Genomic DNA, 23,186 nt, shown 5'->3' on the forward strand with positions numbered 1-23,186 from the left:
GGGGGGGGTGAATCATTTTCCTTACGATTTTGACAGGTTTAATAACAGCTACCTGACACTCTTTACTGTGTATACGTTCAGGTGGTGGTACTGGAGCTGCAGAGAGGTGATCAGGTCTACGTTGAGCTGGCATCCGGAAGGAAGCTCTGCAAATACTTGGAGTATAATATTTTTACTGGTTACATACTGTACCCCCAACCTTCCCCCTACTCTATTGACTTTGGCTTCTAAACTTTTAGACTCCACAGGACCATAAATAAATCCATTTATCTTATCCTCACCAATTCATTAAAACAAACTACTGTATTTCAGCACCACCAGAAGTAGGCTTTTGACCCGTCATGAGACAAGCCCCATAGTTTAACCCCTGCAGTGGAAAGATACTGTTGTACTGTACACACATATACACTGGTGGTTGTGTATGCAGGAATTTATGATCCAACTCAAAGTTGCGCATACCTACATTTTTGCATAGCAATAAAAACAGCAAGTATAATGTTTGAAAATATTTGCATCATTAAAAAATATATGAGCAAATATTTGAGCATGCATGTGAATAAACTGCCACAACTACAATAACAGGAAAGTGTGACATTGTTTTGATTTGTAAATGACAAAGGTTATTTTGTCATTTACAAACACACACACACACACACACACACACACACACACACACACACATACACACACACACACATAGAATTACACCTGAACCATTAATGGAAATATAGGCAGTCGTGACAGGCATTAATATCATTTTGGAATGATAACAATTGGGTCAGTGCTGCCGCTGCCAGCATTTGGACTATGACAAATATTTTATAACAGTGTAAACAAGTGCCTTTCATGGAAGCTTATTACAAATGAATATAAACCACAGGCCGACTACTGGAAGTAAATTAACTGAGTTGAATAAATACATGACGTAGGAGCAGCTTACACACTCTGCACACACGCACGCACACACACACACACACCACCACACACACCACACACCCACACCACACAAACCCCCACGACACACACACACACACACACACACACACACACACACACACACACACACACACACAATGATAGTTTAGACAGGCCAATAATTCCTGTAAAAAGGAGGCAGGGTTGTTACTTTAAATGAATAGTTTGATATTTTGGTAAATATAGTTTTAAGGTTCTAAGGTGATTTACTTATTTCACTAGCATAACACACTCAGTATAGGTACTGCTTTCCTGAGCATAAACCAAAGTATTAGACTAATTGTTATGTAATTTAGTGTTGATAATCATGGAAGAAAAGGAAGAAGGGATCACCAAAAACATTACAATTCATCTTAAAGAGGACATGAAGGTCTACATACAATTTAACAGCAAACATATCTAATGGTTGATAAAAAAAAGTAAATTAAATATCAATACTTCAGCATAAAATTGTAAACTAAAGACTTGCATTCCTACTTTTGCTTTGGTAGAAGTAGCCTACCAAGAGTATCATCACCATAATAGCTCATTGTAATCGTGCATTATGTAACTACAACTATGGCTGTAATATTTGATTTGAAATTACATTAATTTCACTGATGCTTTTAGCCAAAGTGACAAAAAAAGTGCATTAAACCATTAAGATATATACGCAAAACTGCTTAAACTGCTATATTTTAGAAACAAGAGCTAAATAAAGGTATTTATTGTTTATTTTTTTAAATATTTTCATGGACCAAGATGCAATCTGAGAAGATGAGTTTTCAGTCTGCGACGGAAGAAACAAAAAATAAATTAGTTAAATAAAAAAAAAAGTACATAAATCAACTTCATAATATGGAAACACTTAAGTAGAACACAGCCCTGTCATTCTCAATGTAGCGAGTGGAGCAAGTACATCCCAGGGATGCAATGATGTAAATGCTGAGTATTTTAACATTTTGTAATTCCATCACTGGAGAAACAACCAAACAAAACTTTCTCTTAAAAGAGACATGGTATTGAAATATTGTACATGTAATGTGTGTTGCACAACACTTCATTCAGTTTATTTTTTGATTTGCTTTTATTTAGGCAATTAGGATCGATAAGACCAAATAGATTTTAATTTTTTTTTTTCTTATGCTCACAAGATAACATTTGGCCAGATAGTTTTTATGATATAAAGAAATTCTGCTTTGATTAGGCAAAAGGCCATCAATACAGACAAGTTTTTGAGGTCAAAAGAAAACTAAATGCTTTCATTAAGACATTTGCTTTGTTTCTGTGTTGTCTATGAAGCCCACAAATGTGTTTAAGTAAAAGTGGATACATGTGAGCTTTGCATCCTGAGTGTGATCTGTCTTCAGCTTTCCACTGAGGGAGCGAAGCCAACTGCAGATCAACACCTCTTATATTCAAGCAGGAATGCTGCCAAAAGGTGATGAAATGGAAGTGATGGAAATGTCACGATGGTGGTGGAGGTACACACACACAGCTACTGAAGAGGACCCAGGACTTACATGGCGTTATCTGTCTGAATGATGATGACTTCTGCTCACTCCCACCTCTTCTCTCCCCTCCTTCCTCTCCGTCTTCCTCTTCTCTCTTTCTTCTTCTACTCAACTTCTTATTCCTCTCCTTCTCTCCCTTTTCCTCTCCTTTTTTTCTTTCCTCTTCCCTCTTTCTTCTCCCTTCTCCCTTCCTTCTTCCTCTTCTTATTCCTCTTCCTTCTTCTTCTCCTCTCCCCCTTCTTCCTCTTCCACCCTACCCCTCTCATCTCCTCTCTTTTTTTCCTCTCCTCTCCCCCTGATTCCTATGTTCTTTTTCTTCATCTCCTCGCCCACTCCTGCTTCTTCCTCTCCTCCTTTCCCCCTCTCTCTTCTTCCTCTCCTCCAGATCCCTTCTCCTCTTTCTTCCTCTCCTCTGCTCCTCTTTTCATTCCCTCCTTAGTGTGCAAAAATGTGGAAACACTTTTGACATAGCTCCTACCCTACAATGAGATGGAAGCAACATTATAATTCTTTGTTTCCACATCCAGTGTCCCTTTCTCTATTTTCTTCAAGTCCCATCTCTTTCTCTCTCTCTCTCTCTTTCTACTCTTCCCTCTCCCCCTTTCCATCAGCCCACATTCACTCCTGAACCATCTTGCTGCCACTTTGAACAAGGAGGGATGTGGTGAAAGTATTTGGAGAATTCCTGCTGACCAAACCAACGCTGACTGGCTGCTGTTAGCTGTCTCTGCTCTACATGGAACAGCTCTACCCAAATAAGGCTGGGCTTTTTAACTTGGGGAAGAGACACACAGACAGGGAGCTGCTGAAAGGCCATGCCCTTTTAAGGATGAAGTTTCCTTTTTTCCTTCCCCTCTCTCCCTCCTATTTCTTCTTGACGCTCTCTCCTCCCTCCCTCCCTCCCTTTCTCACTCTCTTGGTAGACTAGTGAAGTCATCTCTCCTCATCTGCTCCTTTTAAGCCGGCTTTCTGAGAGGGAGGTCCCTGCGAAGCATATACAAACACTCATTTAAGCATCCATACTCAGCCCTACACGCTGCACTAGTAGCCAGCAGAAAACTGACCTATTCCTTCACACAGTGAGTATACTTTTCGTTTATTCCTCTCTCCAGGATAAAGCTCCTGAACTGGATTTGGGACAGGCTTAGCAGGACAAAGTGGTTGATGGCAAGAGGCCATTGCTTTGTAGACTAGTCAGTCAGTAGTTTTGAGGCCTTCCTAGTTTCATATAAAAATATGCATATATGGCCTTCATCTTCTGTGTTTGAGTATAAAGTGATATTATCAGGCGTTTTGGTCGTTTAAAAAAAAACCAATGTATTCATTTAACAGTCCAAGAAGAGGTCAGATATATACGCGTTGAGATGCATCTGCGTTTGACCATGAGTCAAATAGTATCACATACAGTATGTATATAATACTGAAGGTTGTTTAACATGTCTAAGTTTTGAGTTTCCTAAAGTTTCTGTAAAGTATATGTGAGTATCATATCTATTGTTTGACTTACTGTTTTATTCAATCCTGTGTGGGTGTTGATGTCTGTCAGAATTTATATACGTAGATACGTTGCATGTGATCGATCAAGTATTGTTCAATTGTTCAGTTTTATCATAATCATCTGTTAAAAATTGCTGTTTTGATCTGCTGACTGCTTTTACTGGGATTTCCACAACAATCTATTTGTAACAGAGGAATGTCTTATTTATCCTTAACATGATTCAGATGTTTTTGAGGGTTAGTATATTTTCCATGTGAAGCGAGGAGAGAAGTAGAGAGGTGAGCCAGACAGTGATGCATATCTCTGTCAGAGTACATAATTTTATTTGCAAAAGCAAATGATCCACTGCCATATGGAAGACTGGTGAATGCACAATGCTCGAAAGGTAATCACACTTCTGATGAGCACAGAAATGCAGATAGACAAACTGGCAAGTATAAATATATTTCAGAAAGGCAGGTTGTACATTGACACATACATGCAGAAGTAGATCCACACAACATATTTACACTCCAAACTTTTGTCTTCTCTTTATGAACATGATAAAGCTTGCTGTTAAAGATGTCTGCACACCCAGTGATTCCAGTAAAAGACCAGGCCATCAGGAACATAATGAGAGTACCAGTAGGCTGCATAGCTTCTAAGCAGCAGCAACAGGAGCAGATAACACTATCTCCACTGCCAATCCTGGGGCAACACAAAAACACAGCAGGACAATGTAAGGCCGGGAACTAACCACATCCGTGTTAACAGTGCAGGGGCTCTGGCACTGAGCTGAATTGGACAACACTATTTACACTTCAGAGTCAGTTAAAATGCATGGGCTTAGACACACAGCAGCAATAAAGTTTGTCAGAATAATCAGAACCATAGAGGGTCTTGGCAGCATTGTCAGCAAATGCTTTCAGTGCTCATGACAGTCTGGCATGTCTAAGCAAAGCACCAAATTCTGTGGAGCTGGCAAAAACCAGAGCCATGTAACAAAAGAGGCCTGAGCCTGTTGTCTACTGTACTGTACATCAGCTAACAGGGAGTTCCAGAGGACTCCAATGACATCCACACTGATGATTGGTACTTAATCTAGCCAAGCTTTATAGCTGCTTTAGAACTATCCCTGGCCTCGATGATAGAATAATTACAGCGAACAAGTCATTATATGGTGGTTAGCTAATGAACTGTAAAAGAGGCGAGGCCGCATGACGCCATATCCTCTTAGTCTGCCACAGTTGCCACAGCCCTCCCACTGGTTTCCTGTTCTGGCATTAGGTGGATTTACCATGGTAATAGAGAAACAGAGCAGGAAAAACACAACTGAGAGAGATGGAGGGACGGTGGTAATGAAGTCATGTTTGTGGGATGAGGTACTTTGGGATGTCTTAAAGGAACTTTCTAGGCTTTTTTTTAACTTTATCTCCATATTTTCCTTTTTGTAGTAAATTATTCATATTTAAAGTCATTACTTTTATTTTATTTCACACTTTTTTCATTGAATCTTAGAAACATTTAATGACTTACATAGTGATACTTCTTTTCTCCTGCACAGTGTTATGATTACTATCAGTAAATAAATAATTAATACTACAAACAGCAGTACTAGTACATGGCTAGACAAGTGATTTATAGTATAGATAGATGTTCTGCATGATTGGTTTGATTCTATTGTGGTAGTAAATGTTGTCATTGCAGCAGCACAAGTTGGAACAGCAGTAACAGTAGAAGAGGTGGCTTTTGTGCTAATACCAGTAGTAATTGTACTAGCAGCTAATTCAAATGTTTTTATATACTATGTAAAGTGAACACTGCCTTAAATATTAAAGAAAAGCAGCCAGACAGCACAGAAGCTTGTTTAGCAGATCATACTGAGTTATTGGACCTGGGCTGGGTTCCAAGGATAACAACAAGTCCCTAGATACACATAAATACCAGAAATAGAGGACAGGCCCTAACGGACTCATTTGACCTCTTAGACTATTATGTGATGTTTGCATGGTTGTCATGCAATGCACACATACAGACGATGCAGAACTAAAGAAAATAGTGCTTCTCTTCTCTTCATAAGACATGAGAAGTCATTGAGTGCACAATGTGGTGAACAACTTCTATTTATTCCCCTACAAAGAGTGTAGTGTGTGTGATTTGCAATTGTGGTCCAGGGAGTAGTTTACTATGAGAGGCTAGGAACAGAATCAGAACTCAGACATCAGTGAGTGTCAGAGTCAGTGAACTAGAAGCCAATGGAAAAAAGACAAGTTAACTGGATACCAGACAAACATTGCTCTGTTATAATGATTGTATGATGAGGCATGTCAGTAGGAATACCAAGATGCATGAGTGTGTGTACCAGAACAGTAAGAGCGAAAGGCAGACAGATGAAGATTAAATATAGTATCTGAACTTGTGGTTGTATGTAAGAGAGCATGTTGCCCAGCATGTGTGTTTGGTTTCTTGCGGCGTGGAAAAGCACCACAAGAACATTAAATAGGGTTGGAAACACTCTGGGCAGGAATTCATTAATGCCATTGGCATGCAGACTCTATTGTGCAGACATGTAGTATATCTAGTTGCAGTGGTGGAACACATACAAGCTACAAATGCTTTCTTAACCATTACCACAAGGCAAAAATAATCCACTACTCCTAAATCCCAGATTAAAAATGTGACTTTACTTATTGTCATCAATATTATTGTCATTGAGCGTACATCAACTATACAGGTCATAGGTAATTTGAGGGTCTTTCAGCTATTTGTGTTATGACCCAACTCTTTACTACTTTGGTTCATTCCCATCATTCTCATCAGATCATCTCCGGCCCCAGAATGCTCTGAAAAACACACTACAGCAGACACACAAAGTTAGAGGCTAGCTGGTGAACACAGTGGAGCATTTAACAGCTATTATGCCAGATACTATCCTGAGGGCTATTAGACCTGGTTTTACCAGGTGGACACAAACAAAAATTCCAGATTAACTATAATGTTGCTTCTGTCTGTTGGATATGTAGGTAACTTCGTGCTAGCAAGTTTGTCATATTAGTTTAAAAGGATAGAACACGCCAGCATTTTGTTCACAACTTAGCTTGCAATATTGTAGGTCTGATGAAACCTTTCCATCTACAGTAGGCTATGCCCTCAGATCAGTTCAAGATGAATTACATGGAAAAGAGGAAGGAAGGGAGGATGCAAGGGAACAATGGAGAAAGAGAAAAGAAAGAAGTTAGGTGAAGTATAGAAGGAGGAGAAAAACAAACTTGAATTTTGGCTACATTACTTGTTACTTTTCATCTCTGTCTGTGTATCCGCTTGGTGTGCATATTGGCAATATAGTAGACAGATTCATTTAAAAAGACTTACTTCAGTCCAGTCTTGGCCGATCTTGACATTCTGTCACCGAATACTACAGCCAGTGGAAAAGTCTTCTGACCAGTGCAAAAGACTGCATGTACCCAGCAACACAGGAAATGATTGCATATTATTCATACACTGAGGTTTGTTGTTGCCCTTGGTTACAACATTTCCCATCCTGTGCCAAGGATGAGCCTCCTCCAGTCAATTCCTGGGTTTAACCTTTAACATTTGAACTTTGAACCTCCCTAGGAAAAGGAAGTTGAAGTGGCCTGACATCAAGATGGCAACAAAGGTTGGACAGTGCAGACAGCACTTTGATATGGGTTTGCACTTGGCTGCTGGCCCAAAGGCAATAAGAGGCAAAAAAGTGCTGGCAATGATATACTTATGTGTTGAAAGAGAGAGCAAGACCGAGAGAGAGAGAGAGAGAGAGAGAGAGAGAGAGATAGTGTGTGTGTGTGTGTGTGTGTGTGTGTGTGTGTGTGTGTGTGTGTAATAGGATAATACATGCAAAAAAAGCTGCCTGATAAGAAGCTCCCATTGCACACCACTTTGCCTCGGACAGAGCAGGTCCTGATAGGGCTAAATGGTGTGTATTAGGAGACACAACGCTGTTAAGAAGTTAAGTGCTGGCCATTTTCGCTTACATACACGCTTTTTTTTTTACACGCTTTGGTGTATGTAATATACAGCACAATATGTAAATATATGTATGGAACCAGTGCGTTTGAAAGCAAATGCCTTCCTCTAGATTATTCCCACACCTGTGCATGTTTGTGCATACAGGCTACATCCAAGTTTGACTGCAATGTGTACGTAAAATATTGTTTGCCACCTAAAAACAACAATTTTGGACTAAAAGGTAGGCATAATGGAATTGTCATGGATACACAGTCTGCTGTAATTTGTCAGGATAATACCAGTAAAAATTCAACTTCCCATTATCACAGTTACTTCGAATTCATACTTTTTCCAGAGATAACTATAAAAAATAACATATTTTTTCTCTCTCCTTTACTTCATCCCTGTCTCCTTTCCCACACTGCCTCGCTCACCCATCCACCTCTACTGTATAATCCATCTTCTCAATTCACCTCTTCTTCTCAATCTTTTCAATCTTTCCACCCTCCATTTCACATTCTCAGGGAGTCGGCATGGCTAACAAGGGTCCATCCTTTGGCTTGAGCCGGGCGGTTCAGGACAAGATCGACAGCAAGTACGACCCTGAGCTGGAGCAGATCCTGGTGGAGTGGATCAGTCGTCAGTGTGGCTCCGGTGTGGGAAAGCCAGAGGCAGGCAAAATGGGCTTCCAGGCCTGGCTGAAAGACGGATGTGTGAGTTCAACACACTTGTTTGATTACTTATTTTTTATCTAGCTGTTAAGATTTCCTAAGGTTAATGATGTTTATTTGTGCCTCTCCTTCCTTTCTCCCTCTTCTCTTCCCATACACTCCATCCTATGTCCCTCCAACTGGTCTCACCAGGTTTTGAGTGAACTGATTAACAGTCTGTTCCCCGGAGAGAAACCCGTGAAGAAGATCCAGAGCTCATCCATGGCCTTCAAACAGATGGAGCAGATCTCCCAGTTTCTCAACGCTGCCGAGAAGTATGGCGTCACTAAGACTGACATGTTCCAGACTGTGGACCTTTGGGAAGGTGAGATGGGTTTCATGGTCTTCATTCCTCGGTAAACATTTAATGCAAACATTTAATGCTAGAAGACACGATTTGTCTTGGGTGTAATCACTTTGGTTGTGTGAATAGAAACATCATAGTGTGATGGTTACTATGGTAAATAATCCTAGCTGTGTGTGTTTGTGTGTGTGTGGGGGGACAGCTAAAGACCTGGCGGCAGTGCAGAGGACCCTGTCCGCTCTGGGCAGCTTGGCCGTCACTAAGGATGAAGGCACATACAGTGGCGACCCAAACTGGTTCTTCAAGTGAGTCTAAATACATGAAATGTCAACTGCTTTATTTAACTTATTCCGATAAAAATAAGTATTCAGAGAACATTGCAGTTAAGTTCTCCAAATTTAGTGACATTTTCAATGATGGGTTGCAGGAAATCTCAGGAGAACAAGCGAGACTTCAGCGAAGACCAGCTGAAGGCTGGCAAAAATGTGATTGGCCTACAGATGGGGACCAATAAGGGAGCCAGTCAGGAGGGCATGAGCTATGGAAGAGCTCGACAGATCCTGTAAAATCACTGAATCACAGATACCCAAAACCTCTTCAGCCCCTTGCACCTTCTTAGAGCCTGTAAGCGGTCAACTACCACTCCTCTTTCAACGTAAAACATTTTCTGCTTTAGAAATTTGCTTCTTTCTAACAAGTACCCCCTACTTCCTGGTCTTTGAACTTGCCCTGAGCCCCCTTACGTATACTTGCACTGGTGATCATCACAGAGCTCACCATGCTTAGACCCTACCACTGCAGTCAGGACCAGTACAACTGAATGTTTGAACCTTAGAAATGACCAAAACAACAATATGATGTGCAAAAAGTTGAGTTTTTCCTACCTAATATGAAAAAACCCTGCTTTTACAAATAACTGACCAATGTCTCATCTCTGATACACAGCAATTTTGGTTCTGGATTCTAACACAAATATCAATCTTTTTATGTAATTTACAAAAGGGATGTTCTTTCTAATTTGAGTGGTGACACAACCTGTGGCGGACCAGTACATCAGTCCATTTACAGTATTGTTCCTTGTTTATGGTTCCTTCCTACCACTCCCCAAATTGCTACGCCTGCTGTATCAGTGCCAATATTTTTGTACATTGTCTTTAAATAATATGAAAAACATTTCTGAATTGACTTTGTGATTCTGAATTATTAATTCTGTTTGACCATTCCAGGATATACAAAAATTAGTACAACGATTTACTGGAACTTTGTTTTACTACCAATATTTCAAATTATCATTTTTTTCAGGTGTGTCTTAGAACAAACTTTATGGAAAGAAATTATGGAAAAACTCCACAGCGCAGTGTTTGTGCAAAATTGCATCTCAATCAGTGGAGTTGTGCTAAGAAGAGATCTCGTCACAGACAGCAGTAACTCCAGCAAAAAATAACTCTTGATGTTCATGTGGGCATGTTACCATAGTTTTAACAGACTTGACAAAATGTGAACCTTTTCTTTTAACTTTTGTAAATGTCTGCCTCCTGGCAGTTATGCCACTTTGGGGATTTTATATCTGAAGCAAGGTGGCACATAAGGCACATGTGTGAATGTGATTTTGTGTGTAACCGTTTCAAAAACCAGGATATTCTGTCAAGTCTTTTATTATCCTTCAGATCACCTGTGACTTCAACAGCAAAACGCAACTTTCAACTTCACTCCAAACACTTCTTTCCATTAAAAAATTAGAACTTTTTGTATTGTATAAAATCAATAAACACACTTAATATATATCTGTACAGCAGGCACATATTGCATATATATTACACTTCATAAAAAAATACATATACAAATCCCACACTTGAAAATCCCACTTCAAGTTTTAATCAGTAGTTGGTTGATAACCCCCAGACAAACCAAATAAACCCTCAGAAAATACATCATTCTCTCTTAGAACCTCAAGATCACTTTTTCATCGAAGAGCGTGCCCATAACAAGCACACCATCTCATGTCGCGCACACACACACACACACACACACACACACACACACACACACACACACACACACACACACACACACACACACACACACACACACACACACACACACACACACACACACACACACACACACACACACACACACACACACACACACACACACACACACACACACACACACACACCTACTTTAATAAATGGAATGTTGGTAGTGCAGACAGTAAAGGAGAAAAGAGTCCACTCTTCAGTCTGCACTATGACCCCCCCCCCACCACAGATAAGGTTGACTGGAGGCTGGGTGGGTGGGGTGGAGAGAGTGGAAGCCTGAGACATCCCATGAGCATAGACAGTAAAAAGTCTTCATCTGTCTCAGTACTATGTTGCCAGCCGCTCTCCATTTAAAAGCGGCGCTTTGGTCTCAAAGTCCAACACTGTTTGCAACTCCACCACTGAGTCCCGCTCATCTTCCTCTCCATCCTCCTCCTCAACCGCCTCCTCCACTCCTCTCCCTCGGTGCCCTCTCCTGGCCCGGTGACCTCCCAGAAGGCCCCTGAGGTCCAGGTGGGCAAGTGTTACTTCCAGGGTGTAGTAGAGGGACCAGAAAAGAGCAAAGCAGCCCAGCAACAGCAGAAACTGGAGGTGAGGACAAAAGGAGAGAGAGAGATAGATAGAAAGAGGAGGTAAATCACAAAAGCAGAGGCACTGGGTTCTACAAATCATTGACGGATGCATGCGTGGATGAAGAAGAAGCCAAAAAGCAAGAATGCATACAAACAGCCACTCCGTGACCTTAGTGTTAGTATCCTTCCTGGTTTGGCTGCATAGATGGGATCTATTACTGGATGTCTATGGAATTAATTAGCATCTTCGCTAAAAGCAAATACACATTAATACGTCTGCAAAGATGCATGGATGGTGCAAATTTTGCAATTAACATAGCATTTTTTAACACAGTCATTAATGTCGGATTTCAGATCCCCTTCCTGTGTTAAGGTGAGAATTATTATTTTTTTCACCACAAATAGTAACTGGCAGGCAGAATTTCCTGCTAGACGCATCTTTCCCTCATTTCCCACCGATCCAATAAGTTTGTTTAGTTTAAGGCAAGTGAGAGATCATCAACAGCTGTTTTAAACTGGCCAGGAATGTTTCTGTTCTTACTAAAGCATCTGTTGAAAAAAAGTAATGTTAGGCTGACAAGTCCAAAGTACCCTGTAATTGAGCTTAAGTAGGCTAAAACCTCCATGCAGCAGTCCTCCATACTGCATACAGCTACATATAAAAAAAAAAAATCATACTTTAGCTTTGTTTACTCTGAATGAGTAGAACATTTTTGAATTGCCTAGAAATGGAAAAATCCCTTTAATGTTGATCTTCTTAAGGTATTGGCAGTCTGGGTTCCAATATACATTAGATAAGAGTAGACAAAAAAGCCCAAGAAAAACAGAGAGGACAGAGAGACACCTTGAGGCTGTTGGAGGTGAAGGGGCTGATGATCTCTGGAGGGATGTCCAGGCCTGGAGGGCAGGGCAAAGAGAAGCTGCTATCCAGATACTTGCCACTCATAGCCTCCTCCACCAGCCTGTCAATCAATAAATCAATGCACAGCCAATCAACACGCAAAACATCTTTCAAGCTTTCATATCAGTCAAAACACTGAGCCAGTCAAGGTGACATGTATTTGAATCAATTCAGAAATGAGGATGAAAAACTACTAATATATTATATTTCTAAAAACAACTAAAAACTAACTAAAAATTTAAAAACTGCTACAAATAATTAAAATGCGAATAAAACACAAATCCAATATCAAAACGGGCACTCAACAACAGATGATCTCAACACTGGCAGCGAGGTCTTACCTCCGTCTGTCCTGGACCTCGCTGGAGCTCATTGAGGAACCATACAAGGTCAACTGCGACTTCTTCAACACTCCCGCAGCGGCACACTTCTCAAGTGATTTCTCCTCTACAGGAGCACAGAGAACGGTCAGTGTGGCAGGATAGGTACTGTACTCAAACAACATAAATAATGACTACCATACAAGAGACAGAAAGTTTCCACTCCTGAAAAAACATTCCAAATGCTGACACCACATAGTGTTTGAGTCGGTGTGAGAGCAGTGTCTTACTGTGGTCAGATATCTTGAGGGTGTACAGGCCTTTAGCGCTCTCTCCCCAGCAGCGCACAGTGGAGAAAGTCCAGTCCTGGTAGCCTGCTGAGTCTCTGTTTGCAAAACACAGACAGACTTAATTAGACTGCAGTCATATCACTATACATCTGAGGTACTGTTATAGTATATGATCATTGCTGATTGTCTTGCTTGTCTATACTACCTAATTCATTATTTAATTGAGACACTGATTACACTTTGCACACAATTTGACTGTTTTCAAAAAGATACCAATGCATGGGTTTGTACCTATCGATGGCCCGGCGCGCCCCAATGACTGATGTCATACCGCTGGGGCAGACCAACACAATCTCCACGTTGCCACGGCAAGGGTGGGTTAATGTAATGGTAACAGCCACATGTTCTAGTGTCTCCATTCCAGACTGTCTCAGTTCAGCTGCAGAGACTAAGGGAGAGGAGAGAGCAGCTTAGAGAGAGAGAGAGTGTGTGTGTGTGTGTGTGTGTGTGTGTGTGTGTGTGTGTGTGTGTGTGTGTGTGTGTGTGTGTGTGTGTGTGTGTGTGTGTGTGTGTGTGTGTGTGTGTGTGTGTGTGTGTGTGTGTGAGAAAGACAATTTCTTGGATTGATGAGCGTAGTCATGGGCCTGTATATGGAAACATTTGACCGTTCATGATAACAAACGTTATAATATGTGAAAACATAATTATGCAGTCACAAGTTACATTTAAGCATGGTAGAGACCTTTAATCATGCATAGAATGAAATGTAATATCTGTCTAACAATCTACCACAACCAGTAGGGATGTTATGAATGTTATGGTCGGGAATTATTTGTTAAATCACTTCTTATAATAATTCCATAAATATATATTAATTTAAGTAATGGGACCTGGTCCAAGATGAGAAACATAAAATGGATGGATGGATCAACCAATTAAAAAGTATTAATTCATTTAAGTTTTTGCTGAAAGTGATGCTTGTCTATTATGAGATGATGAACTCCCTAGTAACATACACACTACGTAGGTTTAAATTTAAGACTTATAATGACCTGCAAATACCATTTAAGAAATGTATTCAGAGTAATAAGACAAAACTGTATTGATCACACAATAACAATTATCATTAAAAAAACAGGTTATAGTTAAAATATGATACTATAAGAACAGTGTTTCTTCTATGTTGACTTTGTAGTGGCAGCCCACCGTAGCAACATCTTATGGAATGCCGTTTTATTAAATAATAAATAAATTAACAAAAACATAAATAAATTAATGAATACATAAACACATGCTACAAATACTTGCTATGTGAGAGTGCACCACGACCATAGACCGGCCGCTCGCGGTGCACTCTCACTTAGCAAGCCTTTTTTTTGCCGGCTCTGTTCTGAACGTGAGATAACCACGCCCCCTGATTTGCATTCAAGAACTGGCAGTAAATAGAGAGTGAAATAAATAAATGTGGCATTAAGAAATAAAAGTTCACGGAAATAAATGTGGATTTATGAAATAAAAGTCTCTTGAAATAAATAACTGTGTACTTATGAAATAAAAGTACCATGAAATAATTAAAGTAAAACTTTTTAATATATTTAACCTTTATTTCATTGTTTATGTATTTATTGCCTCATTTATTTACATCATGATGTATTTCAAAGGCATATTTATTTAGTTATTTATTCATGTATTTAAAATAAAAAAAATAATAAAAAAATAAAAATAAAAAATTTTGCCGCCACAGTATCAGAAATAGGGCAGACGCACACTGTAGTCGCAGTTGCCTTTTAAATTATCCTGCCAACATAATGCACCCCATCTTTGGCTGCCGCTCACATTGCAATTTAACAACAAGTACAACTATTCAGAGGTTATTGGGCCAGCCAGTTTAAATCCACACACTGTTGTGTTGATGTAGATTTTTTTCAAAACGTTTGTTTTTTCCCGAGTGGAACAGCTTCACCAAAAAACCTCACTGCGGTGGGTCCGTTCTAATTGAATAACGTTCAACATGTCAGTTCTGTCAGCTCATCGTCCCGATATCAAACATTTGGAAACGTTGTTGTTTGGACAGACTTGCCCCCACTACTAAAATTAATTCTAAAGAAAACACTGAAGAACTTAATTTGTTACACTCATCTTACTTTTACACGACTACATGTGTGTTACACGACTCAAGTACACATACTAATGTGACCGGGTATTTTTCTCTACTTTCCTTGAAATATCAGTCAGTCTTCCTGACCACCTTCCGCCCTCCCACTGCAAGTGTTTGGTAATTTCCTGGTATTTCCCGGGTTCTGACGACTAATGAGCCGTGGTGCTCTCTGACCATGTAGGGCTGCACACAACCTCAGGGCAGGGAGGGTTGCAAAGTGACCAGGGAGCAAGGAGTGTAAACAGAGGTGTGGAATGAAAGAGTCAGGGGACAGATGTAGAGAAAGAGGGAGGGGAGAGCTGCTCAGGAGTTGAAGAAAAATGGACAAGAGAGGGTGAGTCCAGTGAATGTGAAATTAGTAGATGCTGAGTGTGGAGTGGAAGAGGAAAAGGAAAGAGGGCCGGGATTGAGAAAAGATAAGTGAAATATCAAATAAAGAACAGAAATAGAGATAGACAAGGGGAAAGAAAAGGATTTGGTGGGGATGCATTTCTAACACTGATGCTGTGCCATAACAAAACACTATGGTTGTATGTGGAGCTTAGTATGCATGTTGAAAACTCATGATTAAAAGTCATGTATTCAATACGTTTTCTCACATTTGCACCATTGTGGTAGAATTTGTATCCAGAGTTTTTAAAGTAAGAAAATATCCACTGGATAAACATTCATCCCTGTGGGGGGATGGTATCAGTAATATACTCCAAACTATTGTCCAAGCAACAGAAGAACCTGTCTAGGATCAGAGATGAGAGAATAAAGACATATCTTGGGGCAATATGCTGGAAAATACTATAAGCTCTGCACTACTGCTACTAATGATGACTCTTAGAATTTACTGAAAGGCACGGAAAGTTGATGCCTGGGGGTCTTACAGACCACATTAAACTCTGCATCAGAGAAAGGCTGACATGTTTTAATGATTTTGTATTACTTGAGCTGTCCAAGGTTCAAATTAATAATCATCCACCTTAAAAATGTGGTCGCATGCAGCAGTTTCAAATTACTGTCATTTTAAGACTGAAAGAGGAAAAACACAACAAGAAGAAAAAAAGATATGTACAAATATGCCAAAATGCACAAAGATCCAATCAATTTTTATATGGTACCATAACTTCAAGCATGCATTGACAACATGGATGGAAAGATTTAGTGCTCACTGTAGATGTACATTTTGTCCTCTCTCATGTTCTTTCCCTTTTTCAGAACAAATTCCAGATAAGGGCTGAACATGTCACATTTTTGAGGAACTTATTTTTAATTGCAGTATTTTTTACCTATACTTCCGAAAAACCCAGAACGCACACACATACGCACACGCACAACATAATTTATTAAAACAACTTAACACATTTCACCCTGAGGTGGATTGAGAGTACCGAGGGGATGTGACGGGTTTTTATTATTAGGACAAAGCCAGTCACCGGGCGCATGTATAAACACACAAACACCCATTCGCAGTGACTGTGTTCACATGGTTGCCAGCAGCTGAAATGCTTAAGGGGCAGTGCATTAGCCAATAAGGCAGCCAAAACACATAGAAACTACAACAACAAACACTGCTGAGTAGTGTGACAGGCAGACAGATTAAATGGCAAAACGTGTAGAAAGTCCTGTTTCATGAGAATGCACACACACACACACGCACGCACGCACGCACGCACACAGTTTGAGCAAGGAGAGAAAAAGAGACTAGGGAGAAGGAAAAGTTTCTACAACAATGAGGTCACCATGAGAATGTGTGAAAATGTGTGTGAGGGGGGAAAGAGACAGATCACGCATGCACACACGCACACGAACGCGCGCACACACACACATACAGTCAAATATGACAGAATCAGAACAATGAGAAGTGCAAAAAAGGGACAAAAGCTACTGGATTAGGGAAAGTTTTAAAGTACAAAAACAAATTGGGAAAAAAAATAAGAAAAAAAGTATGGGGGGGGGGGGATTGGAGGCAACCTGGAAAAATCTCCCCCAGTAATTCAATGTGGACGCAGAAACTCACAAACAAGAGAACATTACCTAATATGGAAAGGCAGACTGGCGGAGGAATAGGCAGACAGGGAGAGAGAGAGAGAGGGAGGGAGGAAGGGAGTCAAGTACATAGCACAGAATGTAAACTCTACAGGCAGCTGTCCAATAGAGAGCTGAGAGAGTGAGAGAGGAGCAGACAGAGGTACCTTTCCAGATGCGGATCAGCTCGTTGGAATAAATTGAGATGGGCTCTTCCTCCTTTATAACTGAGCTCTGATATGACACGAGAAACGGCACTGACTCCCATACCTGAGAGAGAAGAGAAGAAACTTAGGGTTCCTGTGGTCACTTCGATTTTCACGTTTAAATTAATTCAACGTGAAAATAGCTGTTGGTTGCAGTCTGCGTGTGTATAATTTATGCATGTACCTTGGCAGCATTGACAAGTCTCCAAGCATTGAGCAGACCAAAGCCATGCTGGTGGCTGTGGTGAAAACCAGCTCCGTTCACCCTCCAGTCTGCACTGTTATCACACTGTTATAACAAATATAGACACACACACACAAAGTTTACTTTTTTGTTTTTAATGCAACAATTTACTAATAATTTGTATTAATGATCTTTAGAGATGCTGGCAGGGTCCAAAATGAACACTTAAACTAAATTTTCTGTTTGGCGAGTGAACCTCAGAGGGCTATTCAACACTTGGCAGGTAAATGTTTGTACCAACATGGTTATGTATTTTAGTCTTCATTTTGGTAAAGTTGCAGTTACTTTGCTTTGTTTCTCTGCTGCAACGTTTCATCTGGCTTACCTTGGTGGCGGTAAAGGTAATGATGTGCTGCACGTCCCTCCAACTGAGACAGGGACGGACCTGCAGCATGAGGGCCACCATTCCGGCCGCCAGGGGGGCGGCGGCAGACGTGCCGGTGTGGCCATCTGTACAGCCTGTCCCCTTCCGCATCGACCAATCTGACGTCACCTGCGGGGAAAGATAGATGGGCTGGGTGGGGAGGATACAACCATGGTAATTCATGCACAGTACAAACAAAGTGCAAACAGCTCTGGCAGCAGGTCAAACAAAGTAGCACTCACATATGCAAGTATGCACAGACCTTTTTTAACCCTTTATATTCAACACAAACTATCCTTGAGCAGGAAGGTTCTCCACCTACACTAACAGCTAGCAAAGAACACTTCATCAGGCGCCAGTGTCCTAGAGACATATTTACTGCAGGAGACCAGAGTTCAGCGCTGTTTGTGTACAGTTGATGGAATAAATGAGGAATGTATGACAGTCCTTTAAAGCCCTAAGGACCAAGATACAGTTTTTTTCTGACGCTTTAGTACTATTCTCAGAAGTATGTGGTAATATTTCACTACCATAATACAAATAATCCAACAGATCACCAAAAAGTACCTCTTTTCACAACTCTAAGTACATTTGACATTTGGATAGGATTTTCTTCTCTGTTTTTAAAATACGTTTTACTAACACTATGCTCATTGTTTATAACTGACAGTCAATAAAACATTTGCGTAATATACTGTATGTATGGTTCTTTTGTTTTTTGCCTATTATAGTCCGATACTCGCTGCTGGTACCAGCTCTACTTAGGTCGGCTCCCCGTCCTCCTTTTTGCATTTCGCATTTAGTACAGCCTCATGCGTGAGGCGAGCATGGCTGGTCGCCATAGCGACGCTGCAGGAAACTGCCGTGACCTAATGCAACACATGCAGAACGTTGAAGGTGTGTTGTTTTTTATTCTCGGCATGTGGTTGTCGTTGGGGATATTACTAAAAAAAGGACCTGTTGGCAGGTTCCCTGGGACTTCTTTTTAAAAAAAGGCATTGTTCTGTAACTCAACAACATTTAACGCATTTGTGTTAATAATTTCCACATGCGACTTTATATTCAACAAGAAACCCTGATTCTCTTAAGGTAAATGGCTGAATCTAGAATATATAATCCTGTGTCATCTTTTGGTTAGCCACAGCTATTTCTCAGGCCTTACATAAATCCAGAATAATTGATGAATCAGTATGAGTAGAATGAAGTCAATAAATTAGCAGAATAATTTGAAAAATTAGGCGCACAAGCTGCCATCAGCTACACTGTCAGACTCAAAACACTGTGATGCATTTGTGAAGGCAGCTGTTCTTGGGAGACTAAATGGGTTCTTCAGAATAATTACAGTGGGCAGTGTGTGGTAAGCACTTGGGCTGTGAGTATGCTGTGGTCAGTGGTGGATCAGTCTTCTCCAGAGAGAGACAATCCTGGCTAAACTCTTCTCCCCCATGCGCTGACATCCCTGGGCCAAACTGTTGCCATGGTGACACCCGCAAACAGTGGGAAATAAAGGTCAGTGCCTTTGATGGGCCCTTACTGCTGTCATCAGCCGTCATTGTTTCAGATGAAAATAGTTTCTGCTCCTCCTTATGTGGAGCTGTGCTTTTACAAGATTTTGTCCACCTTCAAGTAGCTCATAAATGACTCCCTGCTTTCCGGTTTCTTATGAAATTACTCATCTATTCTCCGTTCTCTGGTCTCGTCATCCTTTGTGCGTGTGTGTGTGTGTGTGTGTGTGTGTGTGTGTGTGTGTTTTCCAGTAAGACCTACAATGCTCCTCCGCTTGCTTCCCCCGCTGCTGAAAGTGACAGCCAGCATTGACGCACACTCTTCAGCATAGAAGGGCATCGTGCCTTTCTCGTCGACTGCTCCTGCAAAATTTAATTATTTATAGTTATGGCCCAATGCACACATGTCCACACCCCAAACACAAGTGTACACACGCCTGAGGGCCTGAGTGTCTTACCGATTGTTATGGTGTAGATGGAGTTGGCATAGCCGTCAAAGTTGCAGTTATCATCGTATTGCCCTCCATTGCCACTGGCAACCACAAAGATGCTGCCGAAACCTTGTCTGCCTGCAATCACTCCGTGCTGCAGCGCCGCCTGTCGAGGAAAAAAAGTCATGCTGTGATTAAAGGTCTTTCTTCATGCATACTTCTCTGTAATTGAGCTGTTGCAGTGTACTGCCCCCTGCAGGACAAAATCAATACTTCACACAAACAGTCTTTCTTTTACCTTGCCTAGGGGATGGGGTCCATCCACAGTGTGTCCGTCATCATCTGGACCCCAACTAGAGGATACAAGAGTCTATATCAGAATCCCAGCAAGACTTGTAAAATATGATATTATGGCATAGAAAAATACATGGAAATACAGACATAAAAAATGCTAATAAATGAATTGCAAGAGAGCAAACAAAAGCTTGTGGAAACAAGAGACACATGGACATCGGTGGTATTTTATGGTTTATAAAAGCCATATTCACAATGGAAAACCCTAATAGGACCAGAGAGAGACGTGTTTGTTACCTGCAGCTGTAGATGTCGTTGACCTGGTAGTGCTTGTTGAACGCTATGGCCTCAAGGCTGTCCGTCAGCGGGCCGTCCAAGACTCTGATACCTGAACACAAACAACAACAACAACAAGCAAGAGATGTTTCAGCCCATACATTTACCTAAAATCTTAGCTTCTTTCTGAGTGATTCTTAACACTGGGACATTCAAGTTTCAAATTCAGAATTGTCTGTACCTGCAACCTTGCTGCCATAGGCCACCCCAACAGCACAGAAGCTGTTGTTGGGAGCGGCTGCAATCTCTCCAGCACATCGTGTACCGTGGTGGTTGTCGCTTTGGATGTCTGGGTGAGGCATTGGGTCGGGGTCATTGGAGTTTAGGTCGTAACTGCCCTCTGCACTCTGAGAGGGTTGAGAAATGATCGTTGAACAATGAGTGTCTGGTTTACGATCTACTGGTAATGTTGTGATTATATGAAGACTTGGTGCAGTAGAGACACTTTCACAACACAATCACTGAAATGGCTTCTTTCCTTCATTTATTGCAAAATGTTTAGCCATGACAGCAGGACTAATAGCTCACAGTTCTGTTAGTTTTGACTTACATAGTTAGGCTGGATGTCCTGGTGGGTGTGCTCCACCCCGTCATCTACCACCACCACTGTGACCCCTTGGCCAGTGATGTTGCGCTCCCACACCCCTGTTACATTGATGTCCATACCCTTATTAAGGTAATTGTGCTGCAAGAACAAGAAGAGTAACAAAAGGATAATAAGGGGGAGAATAAGTACAGGATTTAAAAAGCAAGTCAACAAAGTTAAAGTGAGGTGAGGGTTCCAAAAGTGCAGGCTTCTCCCACCTCTACTTTTTGGACAGAACTGACTAGCCTAGGTATCACTATGGAGTATTTACTTGGATTGCACTTTGGTTGTCTGCTGTTTTTGTACCTACAGGAAACACATTGTGCAACCAGGTGGCACATTAAGTAATGTAACACTAATCCTAAATTGTTTTATTCCCCCAAACCTTAACACTAACCACCATTCTTTTTTATTATCTTGTTTTAAGATGTCTATAAGGTTGTCTGATATTTAGAGAAGTTATTATTATTACTTCCGCCAAGGAGGTCATGTTTGACTTTCTGTAAGAGTCCATTCATTTTGGAACTGTATCCAAATCATGGGGTGGATAAACAAACCATTTCTCTCTTTCGATAATGATTAATTACCACAACTCTCACATGTGTATTCCACTTCACCAAGCCCTTTATGCATACAGGATGCGTTGTTAAATGGAAATGGGAAATATCAGGTGTGACTGTATATACTCGTATTGTACTTTGCATCCTGATTGAGGTGTTATTAACAAATTAATATCATACACTCCCAGAAGATATCATTATCCATGAGTGGCAAGCTATGTCAGCAGACTTTTAACGGTGCCAATTTAGCAAAAATGTAAATACTAAGGGGCTGAAACAATAGGTAAAAAAATAACAGTATTGACCTGTAGCTTACATTACAACAGCCCATTTGATGAACTTTTATGGGGTCACAGTCTCCTGATGGCTACTGGCTATATTGGTTTCCAAACAGGCCTATATGTTGGTGTTAACATGTTTCTAAGAGATTAGCAAAAACATTTCTGACTTACTCCATCCAGCTCTTATTGACAGGTAAAGTCAATGATAAAAGAACAAGTTGGTGTAAAACAGGCTCCTTATTGGCTGCCTGTAAGACTGGTTCTCCATAAAGTGCTAATGTTGAAACAAAAACGATCAAACAATGAAGTCAAGTTCATTTTAGGCACGGATCTAAGGTAAGTCTGACTACTAGGCAACTAGTGAGTGAACAAGTTGGTAAAAAATGGCAAGTGGACTGCATTAATATAGCACTTTTCTACCTTACAGGATTAAGCCCTTTCCAATTCACACACACATTCATGGATGGTGGTGGAGCTGCTATGCAAAGCACTGGCCTGCCCATCGGGACCAACTTGGGGTTTAGAGTCAAAGTCTTGCTCAAGGACTACCTCCTGAGTCACAGCAACATACACAATAGTCTAGATTCTCACCAGGTGCCACTGTTTAGGGTAGTTGGGATCATTGAAGGCCATCGATCTCTTAGAACGGCTCAGAACTCTCTCCTGGGAGTACCATAGGACATGAGGGTGGGCGGCCAGGACGTCCCCAGGCCAGACACTCTTGCTCCAAATACTAGCCGCAGATGCAGGCTTGACAGAACACAGCAAGTAGTGGCCTTCTAGCTGTCCAACCTGACCCTGGTTTTTCAGCCCAGCCTGCTCTGCTACCTGGGATAGAGAGAATACTGATGATAAGTACAAATTAAACTTTGACAATACTTCTAAAAGTGGGCAATTTTTAGGTCAATTTTTTTCCCTGACCTAGGCAACTTTAAAACAGGTGAGATGAAACATTGTTCCCTGCAGAGAAATGGGGTTGCTGCAGAAAATAGGATACATATGGGGAGCATTAAACATGAAGAAAAAAAACTGAAAACAAACAGTATACTGAGTTTTAAAACCTTAATGACAGTGGCATAGTTGGAGAAAGAAAATGCTGAAGTAAGGAAAACAACAATACCAAAGTACTCCCCC

The 23,186-nt window shown here is 40.9% G+C and overlaps 3 protein-coding genes across 4 annotated transcripts in view; 2 read left to right on the top strand and 1 right to left on the bottom strand.

Annotated features, from left to right (window-relative positions):
- Positions 1-560, top strand: part of cbln18 (cerebellin 18) — a 3,082-nt gene extending 2,522 nt beyond the window's left edge. The window contains exon 7 of the mRNA XM_032506544.1: positions 82-560. Within this exon, the coding sequence (XP_032362435.1) occupies positions 82-231 (150 nt within the window). The 3' untranslated portion in view covers positions 232-560. The remainder of the gene's footprint in view (positions 1-81) is intronic.
- Positions 561-3,282: 2,722 nt separating this feature from the next.
- Positions 3,283-10,132, top strand: tagln (transgelin). Of its 2 annotated transcripts, XM_032506558.1 has the most exons (6): positions 3,353-3,547; positions 7,561-7,603; positions 8,457-8,645; positions 8,796-8,967; positions 9,149-9,251; positions 9,374-10,132. In XM_032506558.1, exons 2-6 carry the CDS (start codon positions 7,592-7,594, stop codon positions 9,510-9,512), a joined length of 615 nt encoding a protein of 204 aa, XP_032362449.1. In that variant the 5' UTR covers positions 3,353-3,547; positions 7,561-7,591; the 3' UTR covers positions 9,513-10,132. The 2 variants fall into 2 exon arrangements, with proteins under 2 accessions (XP_032362458.1, XP_032362449.1); XM_032506567.1 differs by lacking the exon at positions 7,561-7,603 and having other exon boundaries at positions 3,283-3,547.
- A 453-nt stretch (positions 10,133-10,585) lies between these two features.
- pcsk7 (proprotein convertase subtilisin/kexin type 7) overlaps positions 10,586-23,186 on the bottom strand; it is a 15,102-nt gene continuing 2,501 nt past the window's right edge. Inside the window, exons 3-17 of the mRNA XM_032506516.1 lie at positions 22,644-22,880; positions 21,176-21,310; positions 20,807-20,972; positions 20,587-20,677; positions 20,294-20,348; positions 20,023-20,161; positions 19,827-19,927; positions 18,021-18,188; positions 17,636-17,740; positions 17,413-17,515; positions 13,363-13,519; positions 13,072-13,166; positions 12,803-12,908; positions 12,405-12,522; positions 10,586-11,573 (exon numbers count right to left, since the gene is read on the bottom strand). Coding sequence (XP_032362407.1) covers positions 11,316-11,573; positions 12,405-12,522; positions 12,803-12,908; positions 13,072-13,166; positions 13,363-13,519; positions 17,413-17,515; positions 17,636-17,740; positions 18,021-18,188; positions 19,827-19,927; positions 20,023-20,161; positions 20,294-20,348; positions 20,587-20,677; positions 20,807-20,972; positions 21,176-21,310; positions 22,644-22,880 — 2,034 coding nt within the window. The 3' untranslated portion in view covers positions 10,586-11,315. The remainder of the gene's footprint in view (positions 11,574-12,404; positions 12,523-12,802; positions 12,909-13,071; positions 13,167-13,362; positions 13,520-17,412; positions 17,516-17,635; positions 17,741-18,020; positions 18,189-19,826; positions 19,928-20,022; positions 20,162-20,293; positions 20,349-20,586; positions 20,678-20,806; positions 20,973-21,175; positions 21,311-22,643; positions 22,881-23,186) is intronic.

Source organism: Etheostoma spectabile, chromosome 3, assembly GCF_008692095.1.
Source record: "Etheostoma spectabile isolate EspeVRDwgs_2016 chromosome 3, UIUC_Espe_1.0, whole genome shotgun sequence".
NCBI classification, from domain to species: domain Eukaryota; kingdom Metazoa; phylum Chordata; class Actinopteri; order Perciformes; family Percidae; genus Etheostoma; species Etheostoma spectabile.